The sequence below is a fragment of the Coregonus lavaretus genome (genome assembly GCF_964263955.1).
Source record: "Coregonus lavaretus genome assembly, chromosome: 5".
In the NCBI taxonomy this organism is placed as follows: domain Eukaryota; kingdom Metazoa; phylum Chordata; class Actinopteri; order Salmoniformes; family Salmonidae; genus Coregonus; species Coregonus lavaretus.
In genome coordinates, this window is record NC_139992.1 from 32,279,060 (window position 1) to 32,298,231 (window position 19,172).

General features: G+C 43.3%; 1 protein-coding gene and 1 pseudogene across 3 annotated transcripts in view; both read left to right on the forward strand.

Moving 5' to 3' along the window:
- The first annotated feature begins 1,102 nt into the window (after nt 1-1,102).
- LOC311130007 (transcription intermediary factor 1-alpha-like) lies at nt 1,103-14,975 on the forward strand. 2 transcript variants are annotated; one of them, XM_084162600.1, is made up of 17 exons: nt 1,103-1,873; nt 2,056-2,174; nt 3,822-3,969; nt 4,158-4,290; nt 6,004-6,120; nt 6,255-6,369; nt 6,514-6,660; nt 6,848-6,962; nt 7,732-8,186; nt 8,484-8,615; nt 9,037-9,160; nt 9,292-9,349; nt 9,546-9,678; nt 9,822-10,189; nt 10,402-10,609; nt 10,799-10,954; nt 11,408-14,975. In XM_084162600.1, exons 1-17 carry the CDS (start codon nt 1,585-1,587, stop codon nt 12,023-12,025), a joined length of 3,435 nt encoding a protein of 1,144 aa, XP_084018726.1. In that variant the 5' UTR covers nt 1,103-1,584; the 3' UTR covers nt 12,026-14,975. The 2 variants fall into 2 exon arrangements, with proteins under 2 accessions (XP_084018726.1, XP_084018725.1); XM_084162599.1 differs by having other exon boundaries at nt 1,133-1,882.
- Nucleotides 14,976-16,469: 1,494 nt separating this feature from the next.
- LOC311129232 (EGF-containing fibulin-like extracellular matrix protein 2) overlaps nt 16,470-19,172 on the forward strand; it is a 60,417-nt pseudogene continuing 57,714 nt past the window's right edge. The window contains exon 1 of the transcript in view: nt 16,470-16,564. The product of the transcript in view is annotated as an EGF-containing fibulin-like extracellular matrix protein 2 (transcript). The remainder of the gene's footprint in view (nt 16,565-19,172) is intronic.

A 19,172-nucleotide genomic window follows, 5' to 3' on the forward strand; every position in this document is an offset into this window, starting at 1 on the left:
AGATAGTTCCCGCTCCCTGCTGGCCTATCAGAGTAGAGACTGAGCGTGGTTTAGACTTACTCAGCCTATCGTTGGCACACAGGCTGGTCCCAGACCCTTGGCGCTTCACTGTTGCCAGGTGTCAGTTGTTTTCTCCACAACTTGTCTCGAGTCAGCAACCTCAGACATCTTTGTAGCAGAACACATGTCCTTGAGCGTTCTAACAAAGAGGCAGTGTGTGTGTATGTGAGACACAAGCCTTATCTCAGCCTACCCCCTAATAGTTCCCCACATTAATCACAGCTTGTTATGTTAAACAGTCTATATCAGTACAGCACAAACCTATTATGTTTAATCATTAATGTATTCTTTCTAAGCTAGGCATCACATCTAGTTATAAGAAAATAGATCCCCACATTAGCATGAAATGTACTATCCCTTAGTGTACCAATCAATAAAAACGTATGTGCGGATCCACCGTGGGCTCTGCCGCCTCAACCATACTGTCAATCTATCATCAATACGTCCACTCCTATTGATAGAGTTTATTTCGTTATCTCGACAAAACAACTTTTGTTATGTTGTGATGATGAAATAAATAAGTTGTGATCTCGACATATCGAGGGAATCGTTTTTGTATTCATATGTCCTCTCTGGACTTCTGTAGGTAATGGGGCCTGTGTAGCTCAGTAGGTAGAGCATGGCGTTTGCAACGCCAGGGTTGTGGGTTTGATTCCCATGGGGGGCCAGTATGAAAAATGTATGCACTCACTAACTGTAAGTCGCTCTGGATAAGAGCGTCTGCTAAATGACTAAAATGCAAATAATGGATAGGCTATCATAGTGTTACCTTTGGTCCCTGCCCATCAACTCCTCCCCAGGCTACTGGGCTTTTCTGGCAGGGACTCAGGGAGGGATTAATACATTGATAATGAATGAGGAATCATCTAACTAAATATGATTGTGAGAAAATCAAAGAAATGCATTATGTTTGTTTTTTATTGGTACAGTTCTTTGCTTGTGTTGATTGCCTTGAACAATTAAAAAACGCCTTTCGAATTCAAAAAGCTATTTTGGCCTGAACTGGTCGCTGTACCATAAAACTTCGCAGTGCATGCTGGGCACTGCGTGAGTGTTTTTTTGGGGGAAAGAATGTTGCTCGCACAGATGGCAGCTAGCATTTTCCATTGATAGAAGTTTGTATTGCACGTTTATTGTACAAAATTACTGTTATGTGACCTCTACTATTGTTCAGTTTCGATGACACTAGGCAGCTATTTAATAACTAAGTTGTATTATCCTTCGTGGTAGCAACTGTGTCATCTAGCTAACGTTAGCCAGCTAGCTTCCCAACCGCAGAGATAAACACTTAAAATTTATGCTTTTACACTAACGATAGCTAAACCTGCCATTACTGGGGGTAAGGTAGTATTATGTATGAACCATGAACTTTGCTCGTGCAAGACATATGCCCAACTGATTTCGACGTTAACAGACTGCAGAGAGACTAGCTAACATTAGCTAGTATATGCTAGCTAGCTAACAGTGACTGGTTTCCAAGCACTCAAGTCCATCTTGAATAAGCACAAAGCTACAACGGAGACAATGGATGAGAGCCCAGAAGCGGCTGTGGACAACGATGACCTTGTTATTATTGTGGAAAACGAGGCAGAGAGCTTGCCAGCTGAAGAGGAGAGGGCGAAACAGCTAGGAGGTAGCCTCGGTCTCATGGACACTTGCCCTGTCTGCAAGTTGAATTTCCACAACAGAGAGCCGAAACTTCTGCCATGCCTCCACTCTTTCTGCAAGAAGTGTCTTCCACCCCCTTCAAGGAACTTAGTCAACACTGAACAACGGCGCGACCCGCAACTTCAAGCGGACAACTCGAAACCACGTGAGATCCGTCAGTTTGTTTATTATTGGAAAGTTGATAACTGTACTGTAGTCAGACTACTAGTCACTGAAGTGCAGTAGTCTGTAACATGGACTTACTGGATTTTCAAAATAGTCTGTCAGATTGATTGTAATATTAGAAGATGCCGATCATTTCTGTGTGTGTTATTCCCCTGGTTCCAGTCAATGTGATCCGCTGCCCAGTTTGTCGACAAGAGTGCTGGGAGGTGGAGGTGCTGGATAACTTCTTTGTGAAGGACTCTGTGGAGGTTCCCAGCAGCACAGTGGAGAAGACCAGTCAGGTGCGTTAATATTGGTTACCAGGAAGGGTCACAAATGGTACGCTCAAATGGGGAAAAATTGATTGCATATATTTTTTTATCACCCATCTACACACAATACCCCATAATGACAAAGTGAAAAATGTTTTTAGAAATTGTTGCAAATTTATCGAACATGAAAAACATAACTATCTCATTTACGTAAGGATTCACATCCCTGAGTCAATACATTGTAGAAACAGCGATTACAGCTGTGAGTGTTTCTGGGTAGGCCATTAAGAGCTTTCCACACCTGGATTGTGCAACATTTGCCCATTTGATCTTTTTCAAAAATCTTCAAGCTCTGTCAAATTGGTTGTTGATCATTGCTAGACAACCATTTTCAGGTCTTGCCATAGATTTTCAAGCAGATTTAAGTCAAAACTTTTAAGTCAAGAACATTCACTGTCTTATTGGTAAGAAACTCCAGTGTAGATTTGGCCTTGTGTTTTAGGTTATTGTCCTGCTGAAATGTTAATTCATCTCCCAATGTCTGGTGGAAAGCAGACTTAACCAGGTTCTCCTCTAGGATTTTGCCTGTGCTTAGCTCCAGTTTATTTTTTATCCTGAAAAACTTCCCAGTCCTTAACAATAACAAGCATACCCATAACATGGTGAAGCCACCACTATGTTTGTAAATATGGAGAGTGGTACTCAGTAATGTGTTGTATTGGATTTGCCCCAAACATAACACTTTGTATTCAGGACATAATGTTAATTGCTTTGCCACATTTCTTGCAGTATTACTTTAGTGCCTTGTTGCAAACAGGATGCATGTTTTGGAATATTTTTGTTCTGTACAGGCTTCGTTTTCACTCTGTCAATTAGGTTAGTATTGTGGAGTAACTACAATGTTGTTGCTCCATCCTCAGTTTTCTCCTATCACAGCCATTAAACTCTGTAACTGTTTTAAAGTCATCATTGGCCTCATGGTGAAATCCCTGAGTGGTTTCCTTCCTCTTCAGCAACTGAGTTAGGAAAGACGCCTATATCTTTGTTGTGACGGGGTGTATTGATCCAAAGTGTAAATTATAACTTCACCATGCTCAAAGGGGTATTCAATGTCTGCTTTTTTATTTTGACCCATCTACCAATAGAGGTGCCCTTCTTTGCGAGGCATTGGAAAACCTCCCTGGTCTTTTGTGGTTTAACCTGTGTTTGAAATTCACTGCTCAACTGAGGGACCTTACAGATAATTGTATATGTGGCGTACAGAGATGAGGAATTAATTCTAAAATCATGTTAAACACAGTCCATGCAACTTATTTTTTTTATTTTTTATTATTTTTATTTATGTGACTTGTTACGCACATTTTTACTCCTGAACTTATTTAGGCTTGCCATAACAAAGAGATTGAATACTTATTGACTCAAGACATTTAACCTTTTCATTTTTTATTAATTTGTAAAAATTAAATATAAATGAATAACATAGTTCCACTTTGACATTATGAGGTATTGTGTGTAAGCCAGTGACAACAAATCTCTATTTAATCAATTTTATATTCAGGCAATAAAATGTATACCATGTGTCACCACAGCATTGCCTTACATAATCTTTAGGACTAAAATCATGGATTTAAGCAAAGGCAAGTTCTTGCTCATATGTTCTCCCTTCCCTATTTCCAGGTGTGTATGAGTTGTGATGACAACACAGAGGCCACTGGGTTCTGTGTGGAGTGTGTGGAGTTCCTGTGTGTGACGTGTATTGAGGCCCACCAGAGGGTCAAGTTCACCAGGGATCATACCATACGGCAGAAGGAGGAGATGTCCCCAGGTAGCCTACTCTATGAAAATATGTGGCTTACTGAATTGTATACTGTAAGAACATAGACTTTCCAGGGCCAAGGAATGTGGTAGGTAGGCGCTTTACAACAAAATCTATTAAACCAAATCACAAATATGTAGATAGATAAATGCATAGTGATTTATTTTCTTATAGGCTAAATTCTTGTCTTATTCCAGAGGCTGTGGGTGCGTCCACACAGAAGCCAGTGTTCTGTGACATCCACAAGCAGGAGCCCCTCAAGCTGTTCTGTGAGACCTGCGACCGTCTCACCTGCAGGGACTGTCAGCTGCTCAAGCACAAAGACCACAAGTATGACCACATTTATTTATTCACCTTTTATGTTTCCAGGTTAGTGTCAGATAATCTCTTTTGTCGTGCTTAGCTACCTTAAAGGGATACTTTGGGATTTTGACAATGAGGCCCCTTATCTACTTCCCCAGAGTCAGATGAACTAGTGGATACCATTTTTATGCCTCTGTGTCCAGTGTGAAGGAAGTTAGGTAGTTTCGCGAGTCAATGCTAACTATTGTTAGCGCAATGACTGGAAGTCTATGGGCATCTGCTAGCATGCTGTATCTGCTAGCACTCACTGTAAATCGCTCTGGATAAGAGCATCTGCAAAATGACTTAAATGTAACAAGAGACCTACCTATCAGAGGCCTGGGTTGAAACCTTCAATAGTCAATATTATGCTCAAACTGGTTCTATATTTTGAAGTATAGTTTTTGTACCTGTGCTTCATGTGTTGGTATTAATCCTCTGTGTAAAGGGGATTTTCAGGTGAACAAAAAGGAGAGCAGTTGTTGATAATATCAATAAAAAATCCATCTGGTTTATTACAAGAATTCAGGGAGAACACCTCTAATTATATATTAATCACACAGCACCGAAGGTTATGTAAACACAGCCCAAGAGGCTTGTCACATCAGCTGCTACAGAATCTGTGTTACAGATGCAGTACATTATCAATGTTCCCTAGGCTCAGTCAAACTTTAACCATAACATTCAACACTGGCAGACATTTGATACTGGCAGTTAAACAGGTCAAAGGTCGGAACATCAAAACTGCAACATGTAAAGTGTTGGTCCCATGTTTCATGAGCTGAAATAAAGTATCCCATACAATTTCCATATGCACAAAAAGCTTATTTCTTTCAAGTGCACACATTTGTTTTCATCTCTGTTAGTGAGCATTTCTCCTTTGCCAAGATAAACCATCCACCTGACACGTGTGGCATATCAAGAAGCTGATTAAAAAGCATGCTCATTATACAGGTGCACCTTGTGCTGGGGACAATAAAATGGCACTCTAAAATGTGCAGTTTTGTCACACAACACAATGCCACAGATGTCTCAAGTTTTGAGGGTGTGCAATAGGCATGCTGACTGCAGGAATGTACCAGAGCTGTTGCCTGAGTATTGAATGTTCATATCTCTACCATAAGCCACCTCCAACGTCATTTTAGAGAATTTGGTAGTCTGTCAAACTGGCCTCACAAACGCAGACCATGTGTAACCACGCCAGTCCAGGACCTCCACATCCGGCTTCTTCACCTGAAACTGAGGAGTATTTCTGTCTGTAATAAAGCCCTTTTGTGGGGAAAAACTCATTCTGATTGGCTGGACCTGGCTCCCCAGTGGGTGGGCCTGGCTCCCAAGTGGGTGGACCTACGCCCTCCCAGGCCCACCCATGGCTGCACCCCCTGCCCAGTCATGTGAAATCCATAGATTAGGGCCTAATTAATTTATTTTAATTGACAGATTTCCTTATGAGCTGTAACTCAGTAAAATTGTTACAACAGATAATTCTAGACTAATAGGCGCAAAACAATTTAATTAAATATGGTACTTAAACATACATGGTTAACTCCTGTTTCCCTTCCCCAAGGGAACACATCTGTCTGCGTCACCCAGCACACACAGTCATGTTTTTACATATTAATCCATATCACCAGTAAATAAAATACAGGTAAAAAATTACTCAAATAATTTCCCATTACACTCTGCATTTCTTGTCTCCAGTTACCAGTTCCTTGAAGACGCCTACAGAAACCACAGGCAACACCTGGAAAACATGACACATCAGTTACAGGAGAAGAGGAAGGCCATAGAAGAAGTGTCCAATTGCATCAACAATGGGTAATTTATTACATATACTAAACATGCAAACTAAACTCGCATGTTATGTACATTGACAAGTTCAATAGCATGAATGACTACAGGCAAACTCATAATGTCCTGCTTTTCTACTTCTACTGTCTATATTCTTTCAGACTCCAGCAAGTCGATGAAAACCGCAAGTCTGTCACCAATGAGATAAAGAAGTCAATTTGCAACTTGATCATGGAGATCAACAGAAAGGGAAAAATCTTGGTCAATCAACTTGAGGTATGCTTGTTAAACAGGACATGAGCAATCATGTCATTCCACCACATAATTAAATAATGTACACTTCTGCTGACATGGCTCTAATTACACTATATATGAGTATATTTGTAAGTAGCTTTGTGCTAATCATGGTGGTTGTGTCAGACACTGACGAAGGACCATGAGGTCGGACTGAAGAAACAACAAGAAGATGTCAGCCACCTGACCAGACATCTAGATCACGTCATCAACTTCACCAAGTGGGCCACAGCCAGTCACAGTGGCACAGCTCTCCTATACTGCAAGAGACTGGTAGGAACCATGACTTTCACTGGGGAGATGGATTTATTTTGGCCTACTTTTTAAACCCATGAGGGAAAATGTTGACCTAAATTGTTCAGGCAGCTCTGTGTAGAAATGCACATTGAAAACTGAATTTGTGATGTTCAATAGCATTAGGCTACTTCCATTTGCGTGATTCAGTAACCTTTTCTTTCAGATTCTTTGCCAAATCCATTACCTAATGAGGGCCAACTGTAACGCATCCATCGTCCCTCAGAGCTCAGTCCGCTTCCAGTGTCGCTCCGGTTTCTGGGCCTCAAATGTCGATCTTGGTAAGAACTCTTAAACTTCAGTTCTGATGGATACTGTAGGCGTAATCCAAAATCATCCCCATGATGTTAAATGCAGACATTGTTAAACTAATGTTTGTTAATGTGCCATTAAACCCCTACAACTCATCCAGAACGCCGCAGCCCGTCTGGTGTTCAACCTTCCCAAGTTCTCTCACGTCACCCCCCTCCTCCGCACACTCCACTGGCTTCCAGTTGAAGCTCGCATCCGTTACAAGACCATGGTGCTTGCCTATGGAGCAGTGAGGGGAACGGCACCTCTGTACCTTCGGGCTCTGATCAGTCCCTACACCCAAACGAGGGCATTGCGTTCATCCACCTCTGGCCTGCTGGCTCCCCTTCCTCTGCGGAAGCATAGTTCCCGCTCAGCCCAGTCAAAACTGTTCGCTGCTCTGGCACCCCAATGGTGGAACAAGCTCCCTCACGACGCCAGGACAGCGGAGTCACTCACCACCTTCCGGAGACATTTGAAACCCCACCTCTTTAAGGAATACCTGGGATAGGATAAAGTAATCCTTCTACCCCCCCCCCCCCCCCCCCAAAAAATTGTAAAGTGGTTATCCCACTGGCTATAGGGTGAATGCACCAATTTGTGAGTCGCTCTGGATAAGAGCGTCTGCTAAATGACGTAAATGTGCCCTTGAGCAAGGCACTTAACCCTAATTGCTCCTGTAAGTCGCTCTGGATAAGAGCGTCTGCTAAATGACTAAAATGTAAATGTAAAAAAAAATGTTTCTGTGTATTTCCTAAGGGTCTTTGGCAGTAGAGAGAATCCCTGGTCGTCAGCCCAGTTCTATGCAGCAGGGCTTCCCTCCTGGCCACCCCAGCCAGCCTGGCCCCGGCCCCAGAGGAGAGGGCCCTCCCGGGGCCTTCCCTCCAGGCTCCTCCGCCCACCAGCGTGGGAGCACCCTGGCCCAGCTCCAGCTGCAGGTAGAGAAGCTTGCCCAGCACCCCAACAGGGCTGGACAGCCCCCTCCCAACCACTGGTCCTGGTACCAGCAGGGTCTGAAGCTCCCAGGGCCGGTGCCAGGGCCAGGGGGCCCCCCTCCACAGAGGCCCCACCAGGGGGGTTCTCCGTCGCAGGGTCCCCCCAACATGGTCCAGATCCAGCAGCCGGGCCGGAGTTACGGACCCCCCGGGCCCCAAACCCATCCCAACCCCAGGAGCCCCACCTCTATGCTGCAAAACGCAGGCTTCCCTCCTCAGGTATGTGTGATTCTTTTAACATTTTTTTTATTCCTAATCCTTTTTTGAAGTTGTAGATTTGCTCTTTGCTGTTATCAGACAGTGTACAATAACAGAGAACTGAGAACATGCTATTTCAGTTGGGATAAAATGGTGACAAGCTGATACAAAGGCACCAATTATGATTCATATGTTTGCTGAGTTGTGTTATTGTCTGTAGTAATCCATGTTTATATATATTTTGTCATAATTAGCCTTCAAATTGCAAGACTTGTAAAAAATGCTTGCCTCTGACTTTTGTGCCATATCTCATTCTAGTCTCTGAGGGATCTCATCCACAACTCCAGCTTCCCTCCCAAACCAATGGATGTGCTACAGGGTACCTCCCGCTACTCTCATGCACCTCCTCCCAACACAGGACCCATCAGCACTCAAGCCTCTATACACCAGGTACATGCGGTTTCCCATAAACTGAAGCTGAAGCTCATTATTTAATGTATTTACATGTATTTTATGTCTCAATGGTTGTGTATTTACCACACACACACAAACAAGAGAAATAAACTGTTCGCTGCTCTGGCACCCCAATGGTGGAACGAGCTCCCTCACGACGCCAGGACAGCGGAGTCACTCACCACCTTCCGGAGACATTTGAAACCCCACCTCTTTAAGGAATACCTGGGATAGGATAAAGTAATCCTTCTACCCCTCCCTTACCCCAACCCCCCCCCCCCCAAAAAAAAAAGACATTGTAAAGTGGTTATCCCACTGGCTATAAGGTGAATGCACCAATTTGTAAGTCGCTCTGGATAAGAGCGTCTGCTAAATTACGTAAATGTAAATAGAATAACTCTTTGGTTGTTGTTCTCAGCGTAACATGATGGAAGCCGCACAATTGAGGAGGAGTGACCCCAGTGGATCTTCATCATTATCCATGCCCAACCCCAGAGCTAGTTATGCTCCGAGCCTAGCCACTGCCTTCCCAGACAGACATGGTAGGCGTCTCACCCTCTCACACTCCCCTAATTTATTACATGCAAAACAAACATGAAATATAATTAAATTAGCTATTCATGCCCAATCATAAATTAATCGCAATAAAACCCCTTTCTCGTTCTCTCCTCAGCACATGGAAGACAGAATTCCCCCATGTCCAAATCTTCCTCCTCTGAAGCCAACATAGGGTAGGTGAACCCCACTCCCACACCACAGGGTGCTGTCCTCTTTACACCCCACACCAAGGTCACAGTATATACCGTGTGGTTGATGTGTTCCTGGTTGTAATATATGTACCATGTTGTTGATGTGTTCCTGGTTGTAATATCTATGTTTCTGTACCATGTGGTTGACGTGTTCCTCGTTGTAATATCTGTGTTGAAGGTCTGCTTCCTGGAAGCGCACAGAGCCTCATGCGGCAGCTCCCCCCTCCTCAGCTAAGCGGAGGCGAAGGTCGTCCCCCGGACCAATCATCGTCATCAAGGACGAACCAGAGGACGACGACGAAGTCAGCTTTGTAAGTATGACTGCATGTACACTCTCTCTGTGTGTGTGTGTCTCTATCTCTGTGTGCCTTTGAAAAGAGATATATTCTATACAATCATATATGATATTAGGTTCAGATGATAGAATCTCCCTAGTCTTTCTTCCATCCTCCAGGTGCAGTCTAGTGTTGGAGCCTCAGCCAGCCTGCCAGACAGCAGTACAGGCATCCAGCCCAAGCCCCAGTCCCAGCCCCAGCAGCAGTCTCTCCCAGCACCCATGGTGGAGCCCCAGCCAGACCCCCAGCCAGAGCCCGAGCCAGAGCCCCAGCCAGAGACCCAGCCAGAGACCCAGCCAGAGACCCAGGTAGAGCTAGAGGCAGACCCCCAACCAGAGCCAGAAAAGGCCCCAGGTGTCCCTGAAGACGACCCCAATGAAGACTGGTGCGCTGTGTGTCAGAATGGGGGAGAACTGCTCTGCTGTGACAAATGTCCCAAAGTCTTCCATCTGAACTGTCATATACCTACCCTTAGAGAGTCTCCCAGGTAATTAACACCTACTTTTAAATGTATATGCACCACTCACAGCTGCACCGTCCTGCCTGCTCTGCCTGTTAAATGTAATACATCGGTCTCTGAAGGGCGATTAGTTTGCAGTACCTTGTAATATAAAATGGGGGAATTGTTTACCCCCAAAGTATGATGAGAGACTGCAATATTGTCAATTCACTATCCCCCCTGTGTGTCTGTGTTTCCAGTGGTGAGTGGTTCTGTTCGTTCTGTCGTGACCTGACCAGTCCTGAGATGGAGTATAACCCAGATAGCCAGAGAGAATCACCAGCCATGAAGGAAGAGCCAGGATCAGAGAGATTCCCTCCAGTTGATAAAAGGAAATGTGAGAGACTGTTGCTCTGCATCTACTGCAACGAGTTCAGTACAGATTTCCAGGAGCCTGCCTCACCGTCGGTAAGACTGCAACTACCAACTGCTCCATAGAACGTTTTTGCTCTATAGTTTTAATTCAATCAATACGATACGACTTTGTCTATCGAGTCTGAAAATTGTCATAACTCCCAATCCCCAGACACAACACCATTCATTGTGGTTAATTTATCACAGCTAAATAATGATGGTTCTCCCATCTGATATGTCCAGGCAATCCCAGAGTATAAGGAGCTGATTGAGACTCCAATGGACCTGTCCATAGTGAAGAGCAGACTGGAGTCTAAGGAGAGCCCACGTTACTGCAGTGCTGAGGAGTTTGTCAAGGATGTCAGGCTCATATTCAGGAACTGTGCAAAGTATTACCAGGTACGGCAACACGACATTACACACAATATGACACACTTGGGTTGGGTTATGGTGCTTGCTTACAATACTAGGATTCGTATATATATATATATATTTTTTTAGTTGTATTGGACCACAAAACTGAATATGCCCCGGTTTCCCAGACCCAGGTTAAGCCTATTTAGAATGGACTAAAAGTATGCTCAATGTTCTTTAGAAGGCTTAATTTGGTTCTGGGAAACCAGCCACTAAATGTGTTAACAAAATTGAGACGAAGACACAACACTTATTTCTGTTTGTTTAATTAGAGATATACATAGCATACTATAATGTGCTTGTTTTCCTGTTTTATTCCCTATGACTGTGCTTTCGCTTCTGCTTTGCTTGCTCTTTGAGCTCGGGTAACCGTAAAGCACTTTGTGACAACTACTGATGTAAAACAGGCTTTATAAAATACATTTGTTTGATTGACAGGCAGACACTGAGGTGGGAGGTGCAGGACTGAGCCTGGAGGAATACTTTGAGGAGCAGCTGAAGCTCCTCTACCAAGACAGAAACTTCCCTGGGGGCAGAGAGGAGGGCATGATACCCCCTGTGGAGGATGAGATGGAAGAAGGAATGGAAGACGAAGGGATGGCTCCTAACGAAGGGGATATGCCCCCTGTCGAGGATGACCTAACACCTATTGAAGAAGGGATGACTTCTATGGAGAAAGACGGGATGGCTCCTGTGGAAGGAGGGATGGAGGAAGAAGGGATACCTCCTTTAGAAGAGAGCATGGAAGCGGAAGAGACTTCTCCAGTGAAAGGAGACTCACCACCTTGTGATGCTACTGGATCAGTAGATCCATCAAAAAGGGGCGCATCATCACCCAACCCTCCCAGTGAGGAGGCTCCCCAACCCCCCTCAGATACCCCAGACAACCCTCCCTGCGAGGAGGCCCCCCAACCCCCCTCAGATACCCCAGAAAACCCTGCTGACTCCCACGACACCAGCCCTGCTGACTCCCACGACACCAGCCCTGCTGCAGGCTTAGCCACAGAAAATGAGGGGACAACTGAAGAAGTGAGAGACAAAGCAGAAGAGGAGTGATTCTTGTTCTTCCACTGTAAATTGGACGGACAATAAAGCTTTTTGAATTATCTATAGGATCTGTTGTCTGAAAATACAGGGAACCTCTTTGCTGCATCATACACTTTTTGATATGATTTGCAATAATAATAATAAATAAATAAAACAGAAACCCGGGACGTATAACAGGGTACAGAGATGGACAATGAATGCACAAATGTTGTTTGTCTTGTTACAAAGCAATGTAGCTACATATATGAACTAATAATGCTGTTCTGTCTGCTGAGATTGAGAAGTTACAATCATGATGTAACTGATGAACTTTCTACAATAACAATCATAACACACAAATAATCTCCGTTATTGATAAGTTGTCTGCAGTTTTCCATGTTGGCTTTTGTAAAGATGAATGCCATATAATACTGTATATTTATAATGTAAGTGATAATATTATTTATCCAACTCTAAAGAAAAATAACTGCAAAGAAAGAATTCCATGAAAAGCATAGCCCTACATCACATCTTAAAACTCTTTTTTTATTTTTATTAAGGTCAATCATTTTTAACAGACATTTTTATGTATAGTTGTGTTTGTGTTATAATTTAGTTAAATTATAGGCTACTCTTGTATAGAACATTGTAAAGGAGGTATTCTGAAAGATAGACTCAGCGATATGACATAGATGCAGAAAGTAAACAGCATAGTGGGTCAATTTCAGCGACAACTAAGAGCGTGAGGCTCAACTTGTCCGCTATTTTGGTGCCCTGGCTACCGTGAAGCGAACTGTGCACATGAGCAGATACTCTGTGTGAGAGCGAAGTCTTGCATCCGCTCATCTCAATATCTACTATGCTGCTTGTGGCAACGTCATTTCGCTGAGTACCTTTAAGACTGTGTTCACTAGATTACAGGGATGCAAAATGTAAATATTTTTGTCAGACAATGAAAGTGCAGTGTTCTCGAATGGTGCTGCTTGCTTTTTGGCATGTAAAGAGAACGAAACTGTTGCATGTTTTCTTGTTGCCTGGCTACCCAGACTTGGTCTGGCCAAACGCCACGCCCACGGACGTTAGTTTTTTCTCCACTATCAGTCTGGATCTGAGTACCTAACCAACCCTTCACCGAATGTGAACACATTCGGGGCCGTCTGATTGGTCCAGAAACCGATGGGTTGGGCCAGAGCCAGAACACACGTGGGTAAAGCGTCCAGTTAGAAAATGTGTAATTGACTTTGATACTCTGATTGGTTAGAGATGATCCAATCGATGATGACTTTGTTTTGTACAACGCCCCTCATCACCACCACAAGACTTCAATAGATGATTTAAAGAGGTCACTGGAAAGCAGACTGTGGGGGATAGAAAAAGGATGCCAGATTGGCGCACATTCAACAAATCTGATCTAACAAAGTGGATATTTGTCAAATCCGTCGTGATTGATGTGTATTGTAACAGGCCCGCTGATTACTAAAGTCTGATTTGGAGATATTTGGCTGTTTTCGCTGCATAACATTTAGAAGTAGTTCCTTTTCAGGTATAGAAGAAGTGACTGCTAAATGCTAACGCCTGTTGGTATAAGCTGGTAGCATACAGTAAAACTTCAATTAAACGCTGAGTCTCAAATAGCCGCCTGTCCCTTTTAATAGCCGGGCAATGGTACACATTTCAGAAAATAAACGCCCCTTTCAAATAAATGCAGGGTATAAATGAATTGTTTATGAGGTTACCATGAATTGTTTACCAGTTTTAATGTTTGATTTGTTAAATTAAATAATTCAGTAATGACTGAAAAAATTATGGCAATCATCCGTTTTTATTGCCAGTAACAAACTGCTAGTCAATGGCTGCTAACAGCTGAGATCTGCTAGCTAACTGGCAAGCACAAAAACAGTCAACAACTTCGGGAGTACAGACCCCCAGAAATCGTCCGATCGCCTTCTAGTGGCGAAAGTAAGAACTGACGAAAATGCACAGTCAAAGAGGAGAACAATGACTCTGTCAATTAAGTTTTTTTTTTTTTTTAGGCATAGTAAGACAAAGGTGACACAATGTGTAAATGATAACACAGTGTAGGAAATGAAGAAATTGTTTAAAATGCTGGAAGTGAATGCTGGAATTAAACAATGAAATATGCAAATGAGCAAAAGCTGTGTGCATTAAGGAAATAGATGCCTGGCTCACATTGAAGCCTGTCTCAAATAGGTGCCTGTTGTGTTCAGTGATTTAAGCAAATAAACACTGGGCTATTAATTGTGGTAGCTAGCATAGAGAAATCAGTGGTGTTAGTCAAAGTCGTTTTTAACTGTAATGCAGTTGATTGATGACGATGACATGAACATGTATTGGGGTTGCCATCCATACAAGCATTATACTTAGATTTATACCTCAACATAGTGTGAAATACACATATAAACAATATCCTAAATGTAGATGAGTTTTGCTGGGGGTCAATGAGGAGTTTCGGGCACTTTCCCCCAGGAATCTTTCCCCCGTGTGTTTCATTGTTTTAACTGAGTTCCATTGATCTCTTTACCACATCTATGATGGCATTCTCAGACTAAAGTATGTAGCAAATGAGAGAGCAGCGGAATAATTTAGTGTGAGTCGTCAGGCTAGTTTTTTTGTTTAACCTCCTTGATAAGTGTCTCTAGAGTAGAGATCGGGGACCATTCAGCTCCTATCAAGTCACTGGTGTAAGGTGGCCAGGCTTCTTGTTTAAACAAGAGCATCATGCAACCTTGTGTACTCCAATATCTCTATCAGTAAAGGGGTAACACCAGAGTGTGAATTACAGGGGGCCCAGGGAGGTCTCAGACCCCTGAGACATGAGTCCCCCTAAATGCAACAAAGTCAAACTTTGAGGGGTCTCTAAATAATGCTAATTTAACCATTCTCTTATTTGTTTAAAATGCAATTTGTACTTCTACAGTGGTATATATAAAAATAAACATTTATTCCAAATTAAACGAATACCCCCACCTCTGTGTCATGTTGTTTTGTTTTTTTATCCCATGTGGCTGCACTTTTCAACCTGGGACAGTCCCATATCACAACCCCTTTTCAGGTGACCCAACTTTTCTTTCTACAAAAAAAGGTCCTTTTGTCAGCAAAACGCATAAATTAATTCAGGCTACGAGAGTGTAGGCCCAATTACAATCATTGAATGTCATTACACTTTTTGGTGTTTTGTAACAAGATGTCTCTTTCCATTCATCAAATGGCACAAGTGCACAGTGCACTGTTTGGATGCTGGAATTCTTTTGAAGAGGATGAACATGCTCAGGTAGCCTACGTTTTAAAGTGATTTGTTTGGCAATAAGATGAAAACTGTTTAATGACATGTCTTTAGCCTGCTATAGTATAGTAATATATAAGGCCCATAAAAAATGTCATGCACATAGGAGGTCCTGTAAAAAAAAATTGAGACCCACGAATGTCACGGCATAATTTGCACTGGGACCAATACATGCTGAAAACGTAGTAAAGAAATGTAATCAAACTCTTGAGTACATTACTTCAATTGATATCGGTGTACTGATTACCTCTAGCACAAACAGAAAAGCAAGCAATGTTGATCAATGTAAGAAAGCCTATTATATCTCTATAGCCACTCATTTTATATCATAGATAACGTGGAATGCGTCAAATTATGCACAGTGGGTCCGGCTATCAAAATGCATTTTAATTTTACTTTTTGAAGACACCACATAGCTCAATGGACACCACATCGGCTATTAAACCAACAGTGAGATTGATGGCGCCCTTCACTCCCCCATACCCCAAAGCGAGATTATTCGCGCTGTCTTGCTACAGAACTGCAATAATACATACGATTCTCAGCAGCTGTCTGACCTCCCTATACGCCGACTCACTCTCACCTTTTGTCCGGTTCATGACAGGAGCGCTCAGCGGTCCAGAATAGAGAACGGTTTTCAAAGACTCAAGCAATCTTAAATAGATTTTCAACAAGATGTTTTAATCAGAAAATATCTTCCAAGTGCAATGGGACCATGGATATTACTATTTTTCTTTTCATATGGAGTTTTACATGGGCAAGGTAAGAGTTAAAACTGGTGAGATTGCCTGGAGTGGACTATCACTATTAACAGTGTTACTAATATTGTAATAATTAATTAATTAAATTAATGTTGGAATAAAATATAGGCCTGTTGTATTTTACTCTGGATTGTTCAATCAGAAATATGAATATGAAATACATTCTTCGAATCAAACATGCCAAAAAAGTTTCTACATTACACCTTTTGAATTGTGAAATGGGCCTAGATTATATATGTAGAAAAGTATGTTCAGGAATGCCTTGTATATAGCCTACATCTGCTGACTAGGCTTAGCCAAATAATTAATTGCTGTTTGGTTACCCCCCCTCTCTCTTTTGTCAAAACCTTTCCCACCATGTTCTCACCCCACATAAACTTGTCCAGAGCACCCAGAGTACAGTTCGCCCATGTTGAAGGACTGCTGTCAGGATGGGAGGGGCCGAGCTCTGGTTGAACAAGACTGTACAGTCCTCCCTCTAATCGCAGCCTCTCACATCTGCAGGTAGGTAACAGTAACACCTGGTTTTCAGGAGGACAGTATGTATGTGTCTGTAACCTGTGTGACCCAGTTCATAAGAGGCCCCTGTTGGTAGGGAAATACATGAAGAAATCCAGGACAGTCCATGAATGGTTAGATAATTAGATGTTATAGTGCTTGTGCTGTTGACTATCATTGTAGTAAGTAGCCTAGTGCCAAGAAAAAAAAACTAATTATTTATTGGGCATTGTTACTGCATTCATAATGGGAGGCACAGGGGCGTAGTGGTATGCCTGTTGAGAGATGATGGTGTCATTAAAACAGGAAAGTCCTTAGTGGGGTTGAAGCCCCAACTCAACCCCAACCACTCCCCCTGCCAACCCCCATCACTCTTCCTCTATCACCTCCCACCACCACCCATTCCCCCTACAACCCCCCACAACCCTCAACCCCGTTGGGCAGATTGCCACATAGGCCCCATGTACAGGAGCTAAGTGCCCCCTTGGAGCCCTCCTAAAGGACCCCCGGGCTGCAGGGTGCCTGTAAAGAGCTATGTGGCAATCTGCGTATTCCTCCAGGGCTTAGCTGTCCTGGATCTGCACAGCTCTGCGAGGGCCTGGGATCGGGAGAGACACTTAAGTGTTTTAGTACTATATCTCTTGACACAATGATGAAATTAATCATGGCCTCTAAACCTTCAAGCTGCATACTGGATCCTATTCCTACTAAACTGCTGAAGGAGCTGCTTCCTGTGCTTGGCCCTCCTATGTTGAACATAATAAACAGCTCTCTATCCACCGGATGTGTACCAAACTCACTAAAAGTGGCAGTGATAAAGCCTCTCTTGAAAAAGCCAAACCTTGACCCGGAAAATATAAAAAACTATCGGCCTATATCGAATCTTCCATTCCTCTCAAAAATTTTAGAAAAAGCTGTTGCGCAGCAACTCACTGCCTTTCTGAAGACAAACAATGTATACGAAATGCTTCAGTCTGGTTTTAGACCCCATCATAGCACTGAGACTGCACTTGTGAAGGTGGTAAATGACCTTTTAATGGCGTCAGACCGAGGCTCTGCATCTGTCCTCGTGCTACTAGACCTTAGTGCTGCCTTTGACACCATCGATCACCACATTCTTTTGGAGAGACTGGAAACCCAAATTGGTCTACACGGACAAGTTCTGGCCTGGTTTAGATCTTACCTGTCGGAAAGATATCAGTTTGTCTCTGTGAATGGTCTGTCCTCCGACAAATCAACTGTACATTTCGGTGTTCCTCAAGGTTCCGTTTTAGGACCACTATTGTTTTCACTATATATTTTACCTCTTGGGGATGTTATTCGAAAACATAATGTTAACTTTCACTGCTATGCGGATGACACACAGCTGTACATTTCAATGAAACATGGTGAAGCCCCAAAATTGCCCTCGCTAGAAGCCTGTGTTTCAGACATAAGGAAGTGGATGGCTGAAAACTTTCTACTTTTAAACTCGGACAAAACAGAGATGCTTGTTCTAGGTCCCAAGAAACAAAGAGATCTTCTGTTAAATCTGACAATTCATCTTGATGGTTGTAAAGTCGTCTCAAATAAAACTGTGAAGGACCTCGGCGTTACTCTTGACCCTGATCTCTCTTTTGACGAACATATCAAGACTGTTTCAAGGACAGCTTTTTTCCATCTACGTAACACTGCAAAAATCAGAAATTTTCTGTCCAAAAATGATGCAGAAAAATTAATCCATGCATTTGTTACTTCTAGGTTAGACTACTGCAATGCTCTACTTTCCGGCTACCCGGATAAAGCACTAAATAAACTTCAGTTAGTGCTAAATACGGCTGCTAGAATCCTGACTAGAACCAAGAAATTTGATCATATTACTCCAGTGCTAGCTTCCCTACACTGGCTTCCTGTTAAGGCAAGGGCTGATTTCAAGGTTTTACTGTTAACCTATAAAGCGTTACATGGGCTTGCTCCTACCTATCTTTCCGAGTTGGTCCTGCCGTACATACCAATACGTACGCTACGGTCACAAGACGCAGGCCTCCTAATTGTCCCTAGAATTTCTAAGCAAACAGCGGGAGGCAGGGCTTTCTCCTATAGATCTCCATTTTTATGGAACAGTCTGCCTACCCATGTGAGAGACGCAGACTCGGTCTCAACCTTTAAGTCTTTACTGAAGACTTATCTCTTCAGTAGGTCATATGATTGAGTGTAGTCTGGCCCAGGAGTGTGAAGGTGAACGGAAAGGCTCTGGAGCAACGAACAGCCCTTGCTGTCTCTGCCAGGCCGGTTCCCCTCTCTCCACTGGGGTTCTCTGCCTCTAACCCTGTTACAGGGGCTGAGTCACTGGCTTGCTGGTGCTCTTTCATGCCGTCCCTAGGAGGGGTGCGTCACTTGAGTGGGTTGAGTTACTGACGTGATCTTCCTGTCTGGGTTGGCGCCCCCCCTTGGTTTGTGCTGTGGTGGAGACCTCTGTGGGCTATACTCGGCCTTGTCTCAGGATTGTAAGTTGGTGGTTGAGGATATCCCTCTAGTGGTGCGGGGGCTGTGCTTTGGCAGAGTGGGTGGGGTTATATCCTTCCTGTTTGGCCCTGTCCGGGGGTTTCTTCGGATGGGGCCACAGTGTCTCCGG

Excerpts from the sequence above, each read along its gene's own strand:
- LOC311130007 (XM_084162599.1), top strand. The coding sequence starts at position 1,585 with ATGGATGAGAGCCCAGAAGCGGCTGTGGACAACGATGACCTTGTTATT. Across the intron at positions 6,370-6,513 it reads TCTTGGTCAATCAACTTGAG|ACACTGACGAAGGACCATGA; the intron begins GTATGCTTGTTA and ends TGGTTGTGTCAG. Across the intron at positions 10,955-11,407 it reads ACTGTGCAAAGTATTACCAG|GCAGACACTGAGGTGGGAGG; the intron begins GTACGGCAACAC and ends TTTGATTGACAG.